The sequence below is a fragment of the Rhipicephalus sanguineus genome, chromosome 11 (assembly GCF_013339695.2).
Source record: "Rhipicephalus sanguineus isolate Rsan-2018 chromosome 11, BIME_Rsan_1.4, whole genome shotgun sequence".
In the NCBI taxonomy this organism is placed as follows: domain Eukaryota; kingdom Metazoa; phylum Arthropoda; class Arachnida; order Ixodida; family Ixodidae; genus Rhipicephalus; species Rhipicephalus sanguineus.
In genome coordinates this window covers 12,785,373-12,798,180 of record NC_051186.1, presented here as the reverse complement: position 1 = coordinate 12,798,180, position 12,808 = coordinate 12,785,373, and the positions used below count along the sequence as shown (strand labels likewise).

The following is a 12,808-nucleotide window of genomic DNA, read 5'->3' as shown; positions in this document are numbered from 1 at the left end:
TCATCATCTTTTTATACTCCAAACTTCTCATTTTGCGCCACATCAGTGACATTTTCAGACTGTCGCTTTTTCGAGTACAGCAAGAAATGGCTAATTTTCTGCTGAAACACTTACACATATATTGACCACATGTTATACGAACATCTCCAAATATTATAGATGTTCAACGGGTCGTTCACACACGCAATGACAGCGCTATAAACCGTATCGAATAAAAATTTGACATAATTTGTTCTTACTGGAAATAAGGGGATAGGCTAATCCTATCCATACGTCGCTTGAAACACGGGCTCTGTTTGCATCAAAATTAGGCTGCTTTATGGCGGTGACCTGCGAACCCCTCTCTGTGCGCACTCCATACAATTATAACTATTACACTTCCTATTGTAATGTGCTGTGATATTATGTCGCATTCCGTTGATTATACGCTTGCGTGTTAAAGTGATACCTCATTTGTGAACCTATGGGGTATTCGTGTCCTGGCTGGGGAGGAGAGAGAGCTCTTTATTGAAAGGCAGGGAATTTAGTCGGCGTGTGTAAATTCGCTGACTTGCTACCCAGCGTGGGGAACGGGATTGGGGACTGAGAGACACAAAGAGAGAGCGATATAGAAAAAAAATATAAAAAGTAAATGGCTGTTGGGTGCTGCTCTGCTGCGGAACTACTTTTCTTGCATACTTTTTTTTTATCCTGCCGGGTAGTTCATACGAAGCACAACAGTATATGGAGCACACTGCAACTTTGTCGTCTAGACTACTCAGTATGTAGGCTGTACTTAATATCACAGTGAAAAAAACAGCGCGTTACGAAAAAAAAAAACAAGACAAGAAAACCAAATAGGATCAGCGCTGAATAGATATATTTACTATACTGCACATGCATACTGTGTATTTAAACTATTCCGTATATACCAATGTCCCAATGAAAACCTCTGCAACTATATCAGAACAATTCGTCTCTAGAGTTGATGAATGTTGATATCGTGCTCGCCTCAACACAGAGGCCTGTCAACAACACCGCAAGAAGCGTTGTGAGAACCCTCATCGTGGCTTCACCTTTTGTCCTGATCATGTACTTCCTGGACGCCCGTTGGCACCATATACTGTTACTGAACACCCTATAGTGTTACTGAACGACCATTCTCAGTAGACTATCATGTAACTCCCGTCGAGGTTTCTACGGATCGTCCCTACTGTACTTCTGAGATAGTTCTCGTTTCGCGTCTCAAGCCATTTGTTCAGCGTCCCCTTTCCGCCTATGTCTCTTCCAGGGTGGCTGTTTACGTGGGCGAGCAAATTACTGTGAGCATTATTTATGCGCCTCATCTTCGCATCTCTGCATACTGATCATCACCGCTTGGGTTTAGATTGCGGGACTCGTAGTGGAGGAAATAAAGAGACTGAATTGTTCTAAAGGTTGCTTCACACCTTGTGCGTGTGTATATATATATATATATATATATATATATATATATATAATAATATGCACACATACACATACATACATGCATACACACATGAGCTGCAATGCGCGGGCAAGTTCGCTCCTTCTCTTCTCTTCTGCAACTTGCCCGCGCATTGCAGCTCATGCATGGGGTGTGAGCCGGACTTCAAAAAGGTAAAAATTCTAGGAAGGAGCAAGGAGAGAGTGGGTCGTGAGCTGTTAGAAGCTTTTTATATTAAGGAATTAGGGGACAACTGCGTGAGTGACACTTCTGTTGCTCTGTATAGCGCAGAAATCAATTTTCTGCGCAGCTTTTGTTTTTGACGTGAGGTATCCTTGACATGTTTCCTCCTCTTTTCTTCTCCCCTTCTTTCGTTTTATTTGGGACGTGTGATAAAAAGTTAATATATATGCAGCGACCAAATGAATAAAGCCAGTTGATAGTTTGCGCTCTTTCCGTTTACTCTGTCCTTCCTTCCTCTGTTCGTCCGATTGAATGCGCAACGATTCCCACCACGAATAATTATGTTACAAGACACAACAAAAATTGCTAGCACACATCTGCCGTCAATCACTGAGTGAATAACATTGTCATTTCAAATTCCCACATAGTCAGCAGGGGTTCTATCCTAGCAACAACGAAGGAACAGATAATTTTCTTTACTTCGATAAAACGGGCCATACTTTCCTGCTAATACATTCTTGCTGGTCTTTTATCTGGGTCGCAGCAAAATCCAGCCATTCGTCAGTGCCATGTACTGTGCGAAGAAATCATCATGATTCTGTCAAATAATAAACCATCTTCATTGTCTATTGCTAGGTACCTGATTTCATGCTGGTCTAATGGAAAATGTTCTTTATTCGTCCTCTCCAGCGCGTTCCAAAGTATACGCATTGCCAACAGTGTATCAAAACGTGATCAATGGTTGCAAATGCAAAATATTTCTTTTTTTTAAGTGTCACACAGGAACACATCCACTAATGATTTTTTTAGAGGAGCGAAATTATTTTATGCCATGGAGCTCCGACTGCTTAATCTGCAAGCAACCTGAAACTCGGCTATCCAGGCACCCTACCAGAGCATAGCATAGCCTCGTGGAGTATTGTATAGCAAGGGTGTGGGGTGGGCAAGGGAAGTGACAGTGACGAGGAGAGACGTGTGGATGAGTAAGAGGAAAAGCAGGAGTGGACAGTGTAAGGTATGGCATAATAATTGAGAAAGAAAGAAATAGAGAGAAAGGCTGAAAGAGAATAAAAGAAAGAGAGAACTGCATATAGACAGAAAGAGAAAGAGATTGAAAGAAAGAGGAAATGAGAAAGAGCAAGAGAGAAAAAAATGGGAAGAAAGGAAATGAAAGATAGAAGGAGCGAGATACAAAAAGAAATATAGCGGGAACGAAATAAATAGAAATAAACAGATCCAAAGAAGACATGAAAAAAGAGAGAGAAGAGAAGAAAACGGAAGAAAGAGGCGAACAACGTCAGAAAATAAAAAGAAACAACACAAAGAAACAAACATGAAGAGAAGGCCATCAAGTTCCGCACTTCCTTCAGGCTTGGCACCACTAGTGCTATGCTGATTTCATCTTTATATTAACACAGTTATAAAGGCGGAAGAAGTAAATTCTTCACAATCAAATGGCGACATTTTGTAAGCGCCTTAGATGATGTCATTATGTCAAATTTAACAAATTTTCGCGCTGGAACAAAGGCTTGTTCTTTCAGATGCGCGTGGAAAGCTCTGAATGGTGGTAGGGGTAACAACTTCATTGAGAACTTCGGTGAATTCGTGGGATGGGCCTAGAGCACTCCCGAGGAGGTTAAGAGCACTTGTCTCCTCGCCGCTTCACGGGCTTGCTGGATGGCCCATAGTTTATCTTGGAGGTTTGAGCTGCCCAGCGCAGCCGTACATGGCACCACAGCTCCTTCTGGGGAGACTGCGTTTTTAGGAGCGAAGCTCCTGAGGCCTGCACCCCGCCTTCGCCATCGAAGCTCCCTTCTCTTAAGCATCGCTTTAGGCTGCAGTGGCCGGTGATTTAAGAGGAAATACTTAAGCCTTCAGCGGTTTGGTTTTAACGCGCCAGAAATTCGATGTTAACAGAAGTAAGCTCTGTGAACAAGTGGTTAAGTTATAATGGTCGTCTTCACTTTCACCACCTTTATCGTGGGTTGTGAAATGACAACCATCATTCTGGCGCACAATGGGCGCCTTGTCGAAGGTAGTAGCAGACGCTCTACTCACCCGGCGCCAGCGGTAAAACTGAACTGAACGATGCGAGCGCCAAACGCCGCGTGCGGCGTTAAGGCCCGAACACACGTACGCGTTGCAGCGCGTCAACGCGTGACTTTTTGACACGGTGTCTCGCCCTCTCCCTATGAGGAGAGAGGGCGCGTGGCTACGCGAAGCTGCGCGCCCTCCCTCTCCACAGGGAGAGGGTGCGACGCCGCGTCAAAAAGTCACGCGTTGACGCGCTGCAACGCGTACGTGTGTTCGGGCCTTTACGTTGCCGATGTGGAAACTCCCCGCCGCATCACCGCTCGCACCCCTCTCACACCTGTCTCCCTCTCCCTGCACTGCGCGTGCCGCACACTCACTCGCTCAGTCGTTCCCGCCACCGAACGCACCAGAAGGCCAACCCACCCACTACACACATTACCTCCTTCATAAACGCCCGCAGCGAGATCAGGTGCATAGTCGTCTGCGTCCCATTTCTAAGGAGCTTCGCGCATCGGTTGTATTCGTACAAGGAACGACTGCTAGTTTCCCCCCCTATAATCTCACATTCCTACACAATGTGTCTAACATATGCATTAGCCCAGCAGCATAGTTTGCAGTTATCGTCTGAATATATGTATGGATATATCCTCCTGAGATGAACGCGGCTGGGGAATGTCTGGGTTTGTAACTGCCTCCAATCTACCGCTTTGGGGTTTGAACACGCCTTTGTAACGTCGTTTCGTAAGTTTTGTAACGTCGCAGTATCTGGTCGTTCTGTCCCTCTCGTCCATCCCTCCTTTCGATCCTTATTCCCCAGAGATGATCTTTCACACGGGAGCGGAACGTGAGACTTCGTGCTACGTTGTGGGCCCCCTCATTCAGGTTGGGTATCGGGGTGTGGTGGGACGTGCGAGCCAGAAACCATATATTGTTTGTTTCCCCTCTCTCCTCGGAGGCGATATCGTTCGCGTTGGCCTTGAGGATAGTCCCGGTCTTTGGTGGAATTTTGCCTCTTGCATAATTTCTGACTCCCGTCCGCGAGTCACTGAGCATGTAGCTGCAACCGCGGCAAACCATGGCTAGGGCTATCGGCACTTATTCCGCAGCCTCAGGTTTTGTGCCGTGTATACTACACGAGCCTAAACCTAGCGTATAGGAGCGATATGCTCTAAAGAAGAATGCTGACCGTTGTCTCAAGTGGGGGCGGGGACCTTTGTCAGGATCATAAGCATTTAGTCTTCGCAGCCCTCTTGAATGGTCAAGAAAATAAGGACATTGAATGCAATTGAATTTAAAGCTGCCAATGATTTGTCAGTATTAAGGACTGCCACTGCGAAGGCATATAAATCCGCGTATTCTGCCGCGTCTACAAACAGCGCTTCTATTTCCTTATCAAAGACTTGTAGCAAAGCCCCACGGATGTACTACCTCTTCGACCCTGATCGAGTTCGGGATGCATGTTTTTGGCAAGTTAGCCACGTGGAGATTCCTTCCTCTTCGAGCTTGGGATGGATGCCTTGTCGCCGTGCCGCTTGTGATAGGTTATCCCGAGTTAGTTCAGGATGATCCTGCCCGTTCGTGTCCTTCTTAGGCACTCCACCTGCGAAATTTGTTGCGTCTCTATTACCTCTTCGAGCTTGCTGTGGACGCCCAGCTGTAGCCGAAGTTCCATGCTAGTGCTATATGGAAGGGCACTGCCATCCTGTGCGTTCTCCTAATCAAGAACTTCATTTTGTCTTTTTCGGTCGTATACCACTTGTCGCAGACCGCCACGTAGGTGATGTGACTAATAACGAAGCCCAAAACTTCAAAGCAACTCAATTCATGTTTCCTTTTTGAGATACACTGAGGCAAAGAATTTCACAAAGGCATGTATGCACGTACATGTAGTTACAGATATAGCTTTGTTGACACATGTAATCTATCTCGGCTACGGCACCTTGCTTGTACTTTGGCAGCGGGTAAATCTAGATTATCACATCGAAGTTTCTGAGCTATTTCTCTGAGAGATCATCTTGCAGCTGTGGAGACGAAGCACTTCCATCGGTTGCATCGCTAATTGTTGAAAAATAGCTGGCGCGAAATGAGATCCTCGGCTCAAGCGTGTTGACTTGATGCACTAGTCGTCGATAGCTCTAGAGCAATCGCGTGGCTTCCAGAAAGTACAATGCCATTCGCGTCGCGCATGCAATAAGTACTGATCGAAATGGCAAGATACAAAATTTTATGGTGCCACTTCTGGGCGCCGCTGCAGATGATATTCTCTTTTGGCGGTGCAAATTGCATTGTCTTCCCCACCCTTGCGCCATCCTCTCCTCACTCGGTCGTTCTCGCGTTTACGATGGACGAGGCACGCCAAAGCTCAACGCAGGAACGAGTGAGCCCGACAACGAATGAGCAACGCCTTCTTCCAATTAAAATATATTGGAAAGCTGCCTTCATATATATATACAGTAAACAGGGTGAAAAAAAGACAAAAGAAGCAAGTTGAAAAAATGCAGAACCCTTCCAATGTTGTGAAGATTGAAGCCTGCGAAGCTGTGACTATATTGCGATTGTGAGTTGCAATCTCGCCAACGCGACGGGGAAATGTTCAGATGAAATGTTCCGGCAGCGTGCATCGCACTTGCGTTGCGCTTCAGTGGCGTGATCCTCGTCGGTAGTATTCGCCCTCAGGCACTGGTCCCCCTCAGGCGCCGGCTTTTTAGATGAGAAGCTGCTTTTAGACGAACGCTGCTTCGCATCGCCTCATGGTCCCCTTTAGCGGGAGATGGTGTGATTTTTGCTCACGTCGTCGCTTAAGGCGAGTGAGCTGCTCTTCTTCCGTGAGGTAGTCGCACCTATTCGACTTGGCGGAACTCGGAGCACCGGTAGCGGCTGCGGTTGCACGGTCTAAGGCACCGGCGTCCTTTCCGCGCCCATTCGAGCTTCTGTGTGCGTTGGCGCTCCATTGATTGCGTATTATAGCAGTGAAGTACTGCAATACTGCGGCAGTGATAGCCGCAGTAGATTTATGATGGAAATACTCACGTTATGCCTCCTTTTCTGTTGCGGTGCATGCAGGAAATCGTGTGTTCTCAATCAACGCGGTTATTAGGCAGTTCGCCTGCTCGCAAGAAATTAGGAGGCACTACAAATAACGCTTGCTCTAGCTTTCGGAGCATGCCACTGGTGCACCCGAAAGCTAGCTTGTTTTCCGACACTGTGCGCCTAACGGAATTATGTTCCGAAAGATTTCTTTCCAAGCAATGCGTTTATACTTACACAAATTAATTTGCTCAGGATAACCCATCACTAATTTCTGGTGAGCGTTGAAAGAAAATGCAGTTTGCTCTGATTAGTTATTTACATCTCAATTTTTAATGATGCTTTCATGAGTCCCATAAGCCTGAACAATGTGGGTCATGTTACACATGAAGGCCGTGTTTTTAATGTTTGTGTTTTTGTCGGTGAAATGGAAATGGGGTAGTACATTATAAATAATTTCATATTTGCATTCTCTGAGAAATTAACTTCAAGATACCGCTGTCCCAACTGAGAATCTCCCGCTGAACAAAAGTGATTATGCCTTTCAGAGACGTTTCTACGGGCAAACGTTTCCTTCTCCAACCGCCGGCTCGGCTCGCTTGCAGGCTCTTTGTCTTTAAAGAAATAGTTGCACCCAGATCCTCAATATTTCCGCTGATTATTATTTTGCATTAGCATTATTTTGCCTTCGACGAAACAGTTTGATTGAACGCCACACTCCAGAAGCCTCCGAACAGTGCGAAGGAAAGTGACTACATGACCCTAGATATCGTAGCCGTCTGTATATTTCAGCAGCGCCGCCAAAAAAATCAAGGTCTTCACGGCAACCAGTTTACCCGGCGGACGCGGCCGTAAATCGTGTTACCTGCCAACCTTTCGCAACTGCGATACGGCCTAGCGTCGTGTTCGCCGTGATGCGTCGTCGCTGAATGAAAATAAAGATTGCGAGTGTAAACGCGCATATTAAACGAAGGCCCGCCTATCTATCCGGTTTTGTGAGGGCTTTCCTCCTCGTCCGCCTTCAGTGCGCATCTACTATAAAAAGAACCGACAATAGAAGGGACGTCGCAGTACATTTACCGTGGGAACCACGCTGTTTTCGTCAGCAGCACTCTCGAGAAAACTTCCCTCGTTGGTAGCGTGAGCTGCGTTGAAAGGCTCAAGGCATTTAGGTCCTCCTGAGACTTACTGATCAACGGTGAGATGCTAATTCGTTCGCCCTGCTTTCTGTGCTAATGTTTGCGGTAAATTATTATAATAGTTTATTCAACGGCAAATTTCTCGCAACTATTACACCGGGAGATTTATGCAGCACGAACGCAATGACTACTTACGTCAGCTAAGCTGCAAGCAGGGATGCTGAATTCCTGTCCCCAGCCACTATTTTAATGGTGCACACTTGGCATGGTGTATGGGTTACGGATATATATTACTATATAGCTGTAGCCACATATAATTTGTGGCTATGTATGTGGCTATACATGCACATTGACATGAGTGTAGCATATTTTCGTTATCGTGTATAGTAAAGTATTGCGAAGGCGCCTAAAACAATGTCATCCTAGTAATCGAAGGTGTTATGACCAGGATTTGGGGCCATGTGCACGTAGCGCCATCTCTCGTCGTTGACAGCGGTCGCCTGCCGTGACTGAATGGAAAATAGGCGAAAAAATATATCTGGCGCAAAAAGCTAGTTATGAGAAACGACTCCCAGTTCTATACAGCAGACTTATTTGAACATTCTCTTAAAATTACCTTATCGCACTACAAACCGTGTGGCTTCCTAGAGTGGTCAATATTTTACAATGGAGCCCCATGTGTTTCTAAGCGGCGGTGTTCAATTGCTCTGGGAAGCCCCACGCTTTGTAGTGCGATACTGCTATTTTACCAGAATGTTCTAGTAGCTCTATGCTGTATAAAACTCGGAGTCGTTTTTGATAACTAGCTTTCTTCAACGGATATGATTTTTTTCGCCTATTTCCCATTCAGTTATGGCAGCACGCCAGAGTGCTGCTGCCGAGAGATGACGCCACGTACAGATGTCCCCAAATCCTGGGACTGTATACTAGCTATGGTAGTTCTTATGGAAACTTAAAATCGGCTGTTTTGTTTATGTGTCACGTTATATATTGTGCATTGTGATTATAAATCGACTCATGGAGCTTTCTCAGGTCTCTTGCTGGTGGATTAAACTGCGTATGACCCTACCATGCTCCTCAGAAGTTACATACCTATATAAATTGAGTGGCATTCTTCTAGTTTGTATACAATATAGGAAAGTGACATTTATCTGCCAACTGTATGCAGCTCCGAGTAGAAGCCTTCTGGTTCCCAGATTTCTAATAGCACAGCCCTCATAATATAATGTGTGTGTTGTGGTCATTTCTGTTTTATAGAGTTACTGTAGCACTTAATTTCTGAAATCTCATTGCGCAACATCACTAACATCGGTGCAGCAATTTTCTGACCAGGTGGTCTCTCCATTTATCTAGGAAAGTCGAACTTTACCTCGCGCTTCATGTTTCTAAAAAACGATGAAATGAGACTTATGGTGGCTTTTCATAGTTTCGATCTTTTTCCTTATGCTAAGAAAATAATACGTGACCGCACATGGCGCTCAAGAAATGACGCGAAAAACTTGCAACGGGATTACTCGTATATGGCGACGTGTCAGGTGGCATCTAATTTGCAATATCCACGCACACAGTACATGGAGCAGGTCATCTTGCAGCGCATGCACTGCAAGCAGTGATCATGCGCACCGACTTTCCGTGACACTGACTGGCTCGTACGATGTAGTAACAAGGACGTCAGGGACATTAAAGGCGCACCTTTCATCGTTGCGGCGAAAAACCCCTGTATCAGTATGCCGTCATCAAAGTAACTCTAGCAGAAATTGCATTTCTTAAAAACTATACGCAGTAATCTATTTTAAGTATAACTGGCTCACGAAGGCCTCAACTTTTGTAGTTTGTCTTGCCTTTTGTTGTAATTTTTCTGGCTATTCGCTTGCCATTTGAACTTCTCTCCTCCCATCTAATCCTGAACCTTGATATGACACGTAAATACGAATATGCCAATTGCGAGTTCTGAGCACCATTCATTGTTATGGTGTCCCTTTCTAGCCATTCTATTTATCGCACTGCGCAAGCATAAACGATAAGAACTTCATTGATAAAGACGTAAAACAAGATTTCGCTGTACATTTAGAAGCTTGTTGTGAAGCTCATCCAAATTACCTGCACTTGAACTTCTAAGGCTTTTGCGAAAGCCCCATGATTAACTTTGTCGGAAAGAATTCGCTTACAGTAAATTTTACATTTATCTGGGACTCTTAAAAACAAAAAATCAATGCACCGTTTGATGAGTGATGAATTGTCTGCCACGTACATTCTAAAACCAGATTTCTTTCTTCAATGTGGTCAACGCTATTAAACACCCTGTTAAAACTCTGTAGAGGCAACGTTGTGTCTGATTTAATTACAATACACTGCTAAAAACACATCGTTAAAAACCCTGTACAAGGAACGCTGTGACTGATTTCATTTTTATGCGCGCTACATCGTCTCCCTGCAAAAGATAGAGTGAACTGCTCAACGCAAGGCCAACACTATAGATGCAAACACTATAGCTACACTATAGATGCGAACTGTGACAATTGCGCTCCGAAGGAACACTGACGAAACTTTGGCTGCATGCATAGAGTCATCTTTTTTACGCAGAGAGAAATATGTTATGTTTCGATAACTGCAAGAAAAGCCAGTACGTAACAAGTAGGAATAAATTCTCACCTGCGTACTCCTCACACTAGTGGGAAAAATGCGATACAGTTCTTTTTTATATCGGCAGGGTTATAGATAAAATACCACTATCAGGAACTAATCAGACTTTTACATTATCACTGTTGAAATTTCATCGTCACCATAAGTTAGAGTACCTTCAGCTGGCTTTCATCCTGTGCTTCTTCTGAAAGTTTTCCGGAGGCCTCCAGGAAGCTGCAGCACCACATGTGGGCGTAGGTTTTAGTTGAGTAGAGGCGCTTTGTGGGCGAGTTGGTAGATGGTTACAGTGGAAGCAAGTCGCTAAAACCAGGTAGTGAGGTCCAACCTAGAGGCAGGACACCTCAGCAAGCCTCTGTTCTTCCAGATTTCCTCATTTTACTGGCTTTCTTCTGGGCGTAGTAGTTAGTGCTGCTCACAGTAGCTCCTCCATATAAGGGACAGTTCCAGACGCATACCGGCTCACCGTGTGCCACTTCGCACGTATTATATACGGTAAATCGACAAAAAGCTATAGATGCTATCGATGGCAACAGTGATGGCACAAAATTCGCCAAGAACAGCCTTTGCACTACACACCGATGAATAAAATTGTACTAGAATGCGAATTAAGAATGTTTTGCAATTTGCGTGTGAAGAAAACAAGCTCTTCTGGCAAAAAAACCCTGCGGCCCTTCATGCGTTCGTCTAAGGTGATTTGAAGGCGAAAGCCAGCCGGCGGGGATGTTTTACCGTGCATTTTATATTACACGAACGCCGCTTTCTTTAAGTTTGTGTTGACACGCATGTTGCGAACACGAAGTGAAGACGCAGCTTGGGCGGTCATGTGATATTTTCCGAACCTCCCAATGTGACCTTGAAACATAGGGATAAAGGGCTTTCGCCGTAAGAGAATCACCAACTGGTCGCTTCTGCTACAGCTTATAATCAAGGAGGAGCCATGATTAGTCCGCGACAGCTCACACCCAACATGACCAATTTACAGCCATTGCGTGCACAGAAATGTTGTATCACATTCGGAAGCAGATCTATTACATTTGAAAGAAGTGTACAGGCGCGATCACGGGAACTGAGGGTTACACTTGGCTAAATGCCTAAGCGATCACTTCACGGCGAAATGCTACGGCCTTTTTCTTCCAAAACGTTAGAAACAAATAGCGCTAACTGTGAATTGGATCAATTCAAAAGAACAGGTAACATGGCTAAAGCGATGAACTCTTTTCTTGACACACGACACAACTGCAGGTGACCATGGTTTCGTCAACAGTCGCCTTGTATGGGCTTGTGATGGCTATGTTGGCCGTCATCGCGTGCAGCGGAAACGAGCAGATACCCGTGTATGGAGGTTGGCAGAAGCACAACGTGGGGGACAATGCCATCTACGAGGAGCTGGCCCACTTTGCCGTTTCCAAGCAGAAGGCAGGCCGGGAGTTTTTCGACACCGTGCTCGAACTCGTCGATGTCGAGACACAGGTACGTATTCTGCTTTAATATAACAGAAGATGCATGGCGTTAACCACCCTGAAAGTTTGCATGAGCAAAGACCTGTATTTCAAGCTGCGTTCTATCCAAGATGCTACTTCGCAAGAAACGGTAACTGCGCTGTTGGCGAAAACGTATCCCGTTCACTTGCCTCGTGGAATGGCAACATATGGCCAGATGGAGCAGGAGGAGAAAGGCAATTTATCCCAATAGGGAAGGGTGCGGTGGTGGAGGGAGCATAGGAGCCTATGTGGTGTATGTCTCCGCTACCCTCTTTGCCCAATCCAGGATATGGTCCTGGAGCTCGGGTGCCGAGCTGCACGTGGCAGCCTCCCACTGCTCCTTACTATTAATGTTTAGTGAGTTAGGTGGTGGGTTCCGAGTACACCCAACATGATATGATCGTGATTGGCTCTTTGTTTGCAAAAAATGCATAGAGGGGAGGGATATATCGTAGGGTGTGTAACATGGCGGAAAGAGGAAATATTGCGAAAAAAGGGTAACAGTTTCAATGAAAATGCCATGTTTCGTGCCATATTTCGTGCCAGCCGTACAAACTGATGAAAAAGTACAATTAACTTGATGCGTCATTAAACGCAACGCCCTCCTTTAAGCAATTAAGCAGTGTCTAAAGTTTAAAAATGGAGGATAATTAGTGCCTTGTTCGGATAAGCGGACAATCGCTTGCCACTGCGCTACGGTGATATGACACGCTGTCATCCTCACACATCACTCTTTCTTGAGTCTAAAAATTTACTCCGCTAACCCCTTGCTATACAAACCTTGTTAAAGAACGTATACATCATACTTCTGGTGTCAAGATAATGCCAAGCGTGCCTTTCTCCCCACACCTTCCTTT

The 12,808-nt window shown here is 45.3% G+C and overlaps 1 protein-coding gene across 2 annotated transcripts in view; it reads left to right on the top strand.

Annotated features, from left to right (window-relative positions):
- LOC119373470 (salivary cystatin-L) overlaps nucleotides 1-12,808 on the top strand; it is a 42,695-nt gene that overhangs the window by 25,576 nt on the left and 4,311 nt on the right. The window contains exons 1-2 of one of the 2 annotated variants that reach the window (XM_037643505.2): nucleotides 7,726-7,886; nucleotides 11,713-11,940. In XM_037643505.2, the coding sequence (XP_037499433.1) occupies nucleotides 11,719-11,940 (222 nt within the window). In that variant the 5' untranslated portion in view covers nucleotides 7,726-7,886; nucleotides 11,713-11,718. Of the gene's footprint in view, nucleotides 1-7,725; nucleotides 7,887-11,712; nucleotides 11,941-12,808 lie in introns of those variants that run through there. The other variant, XM_037643504.2, reaches the window with a different exon arrangement.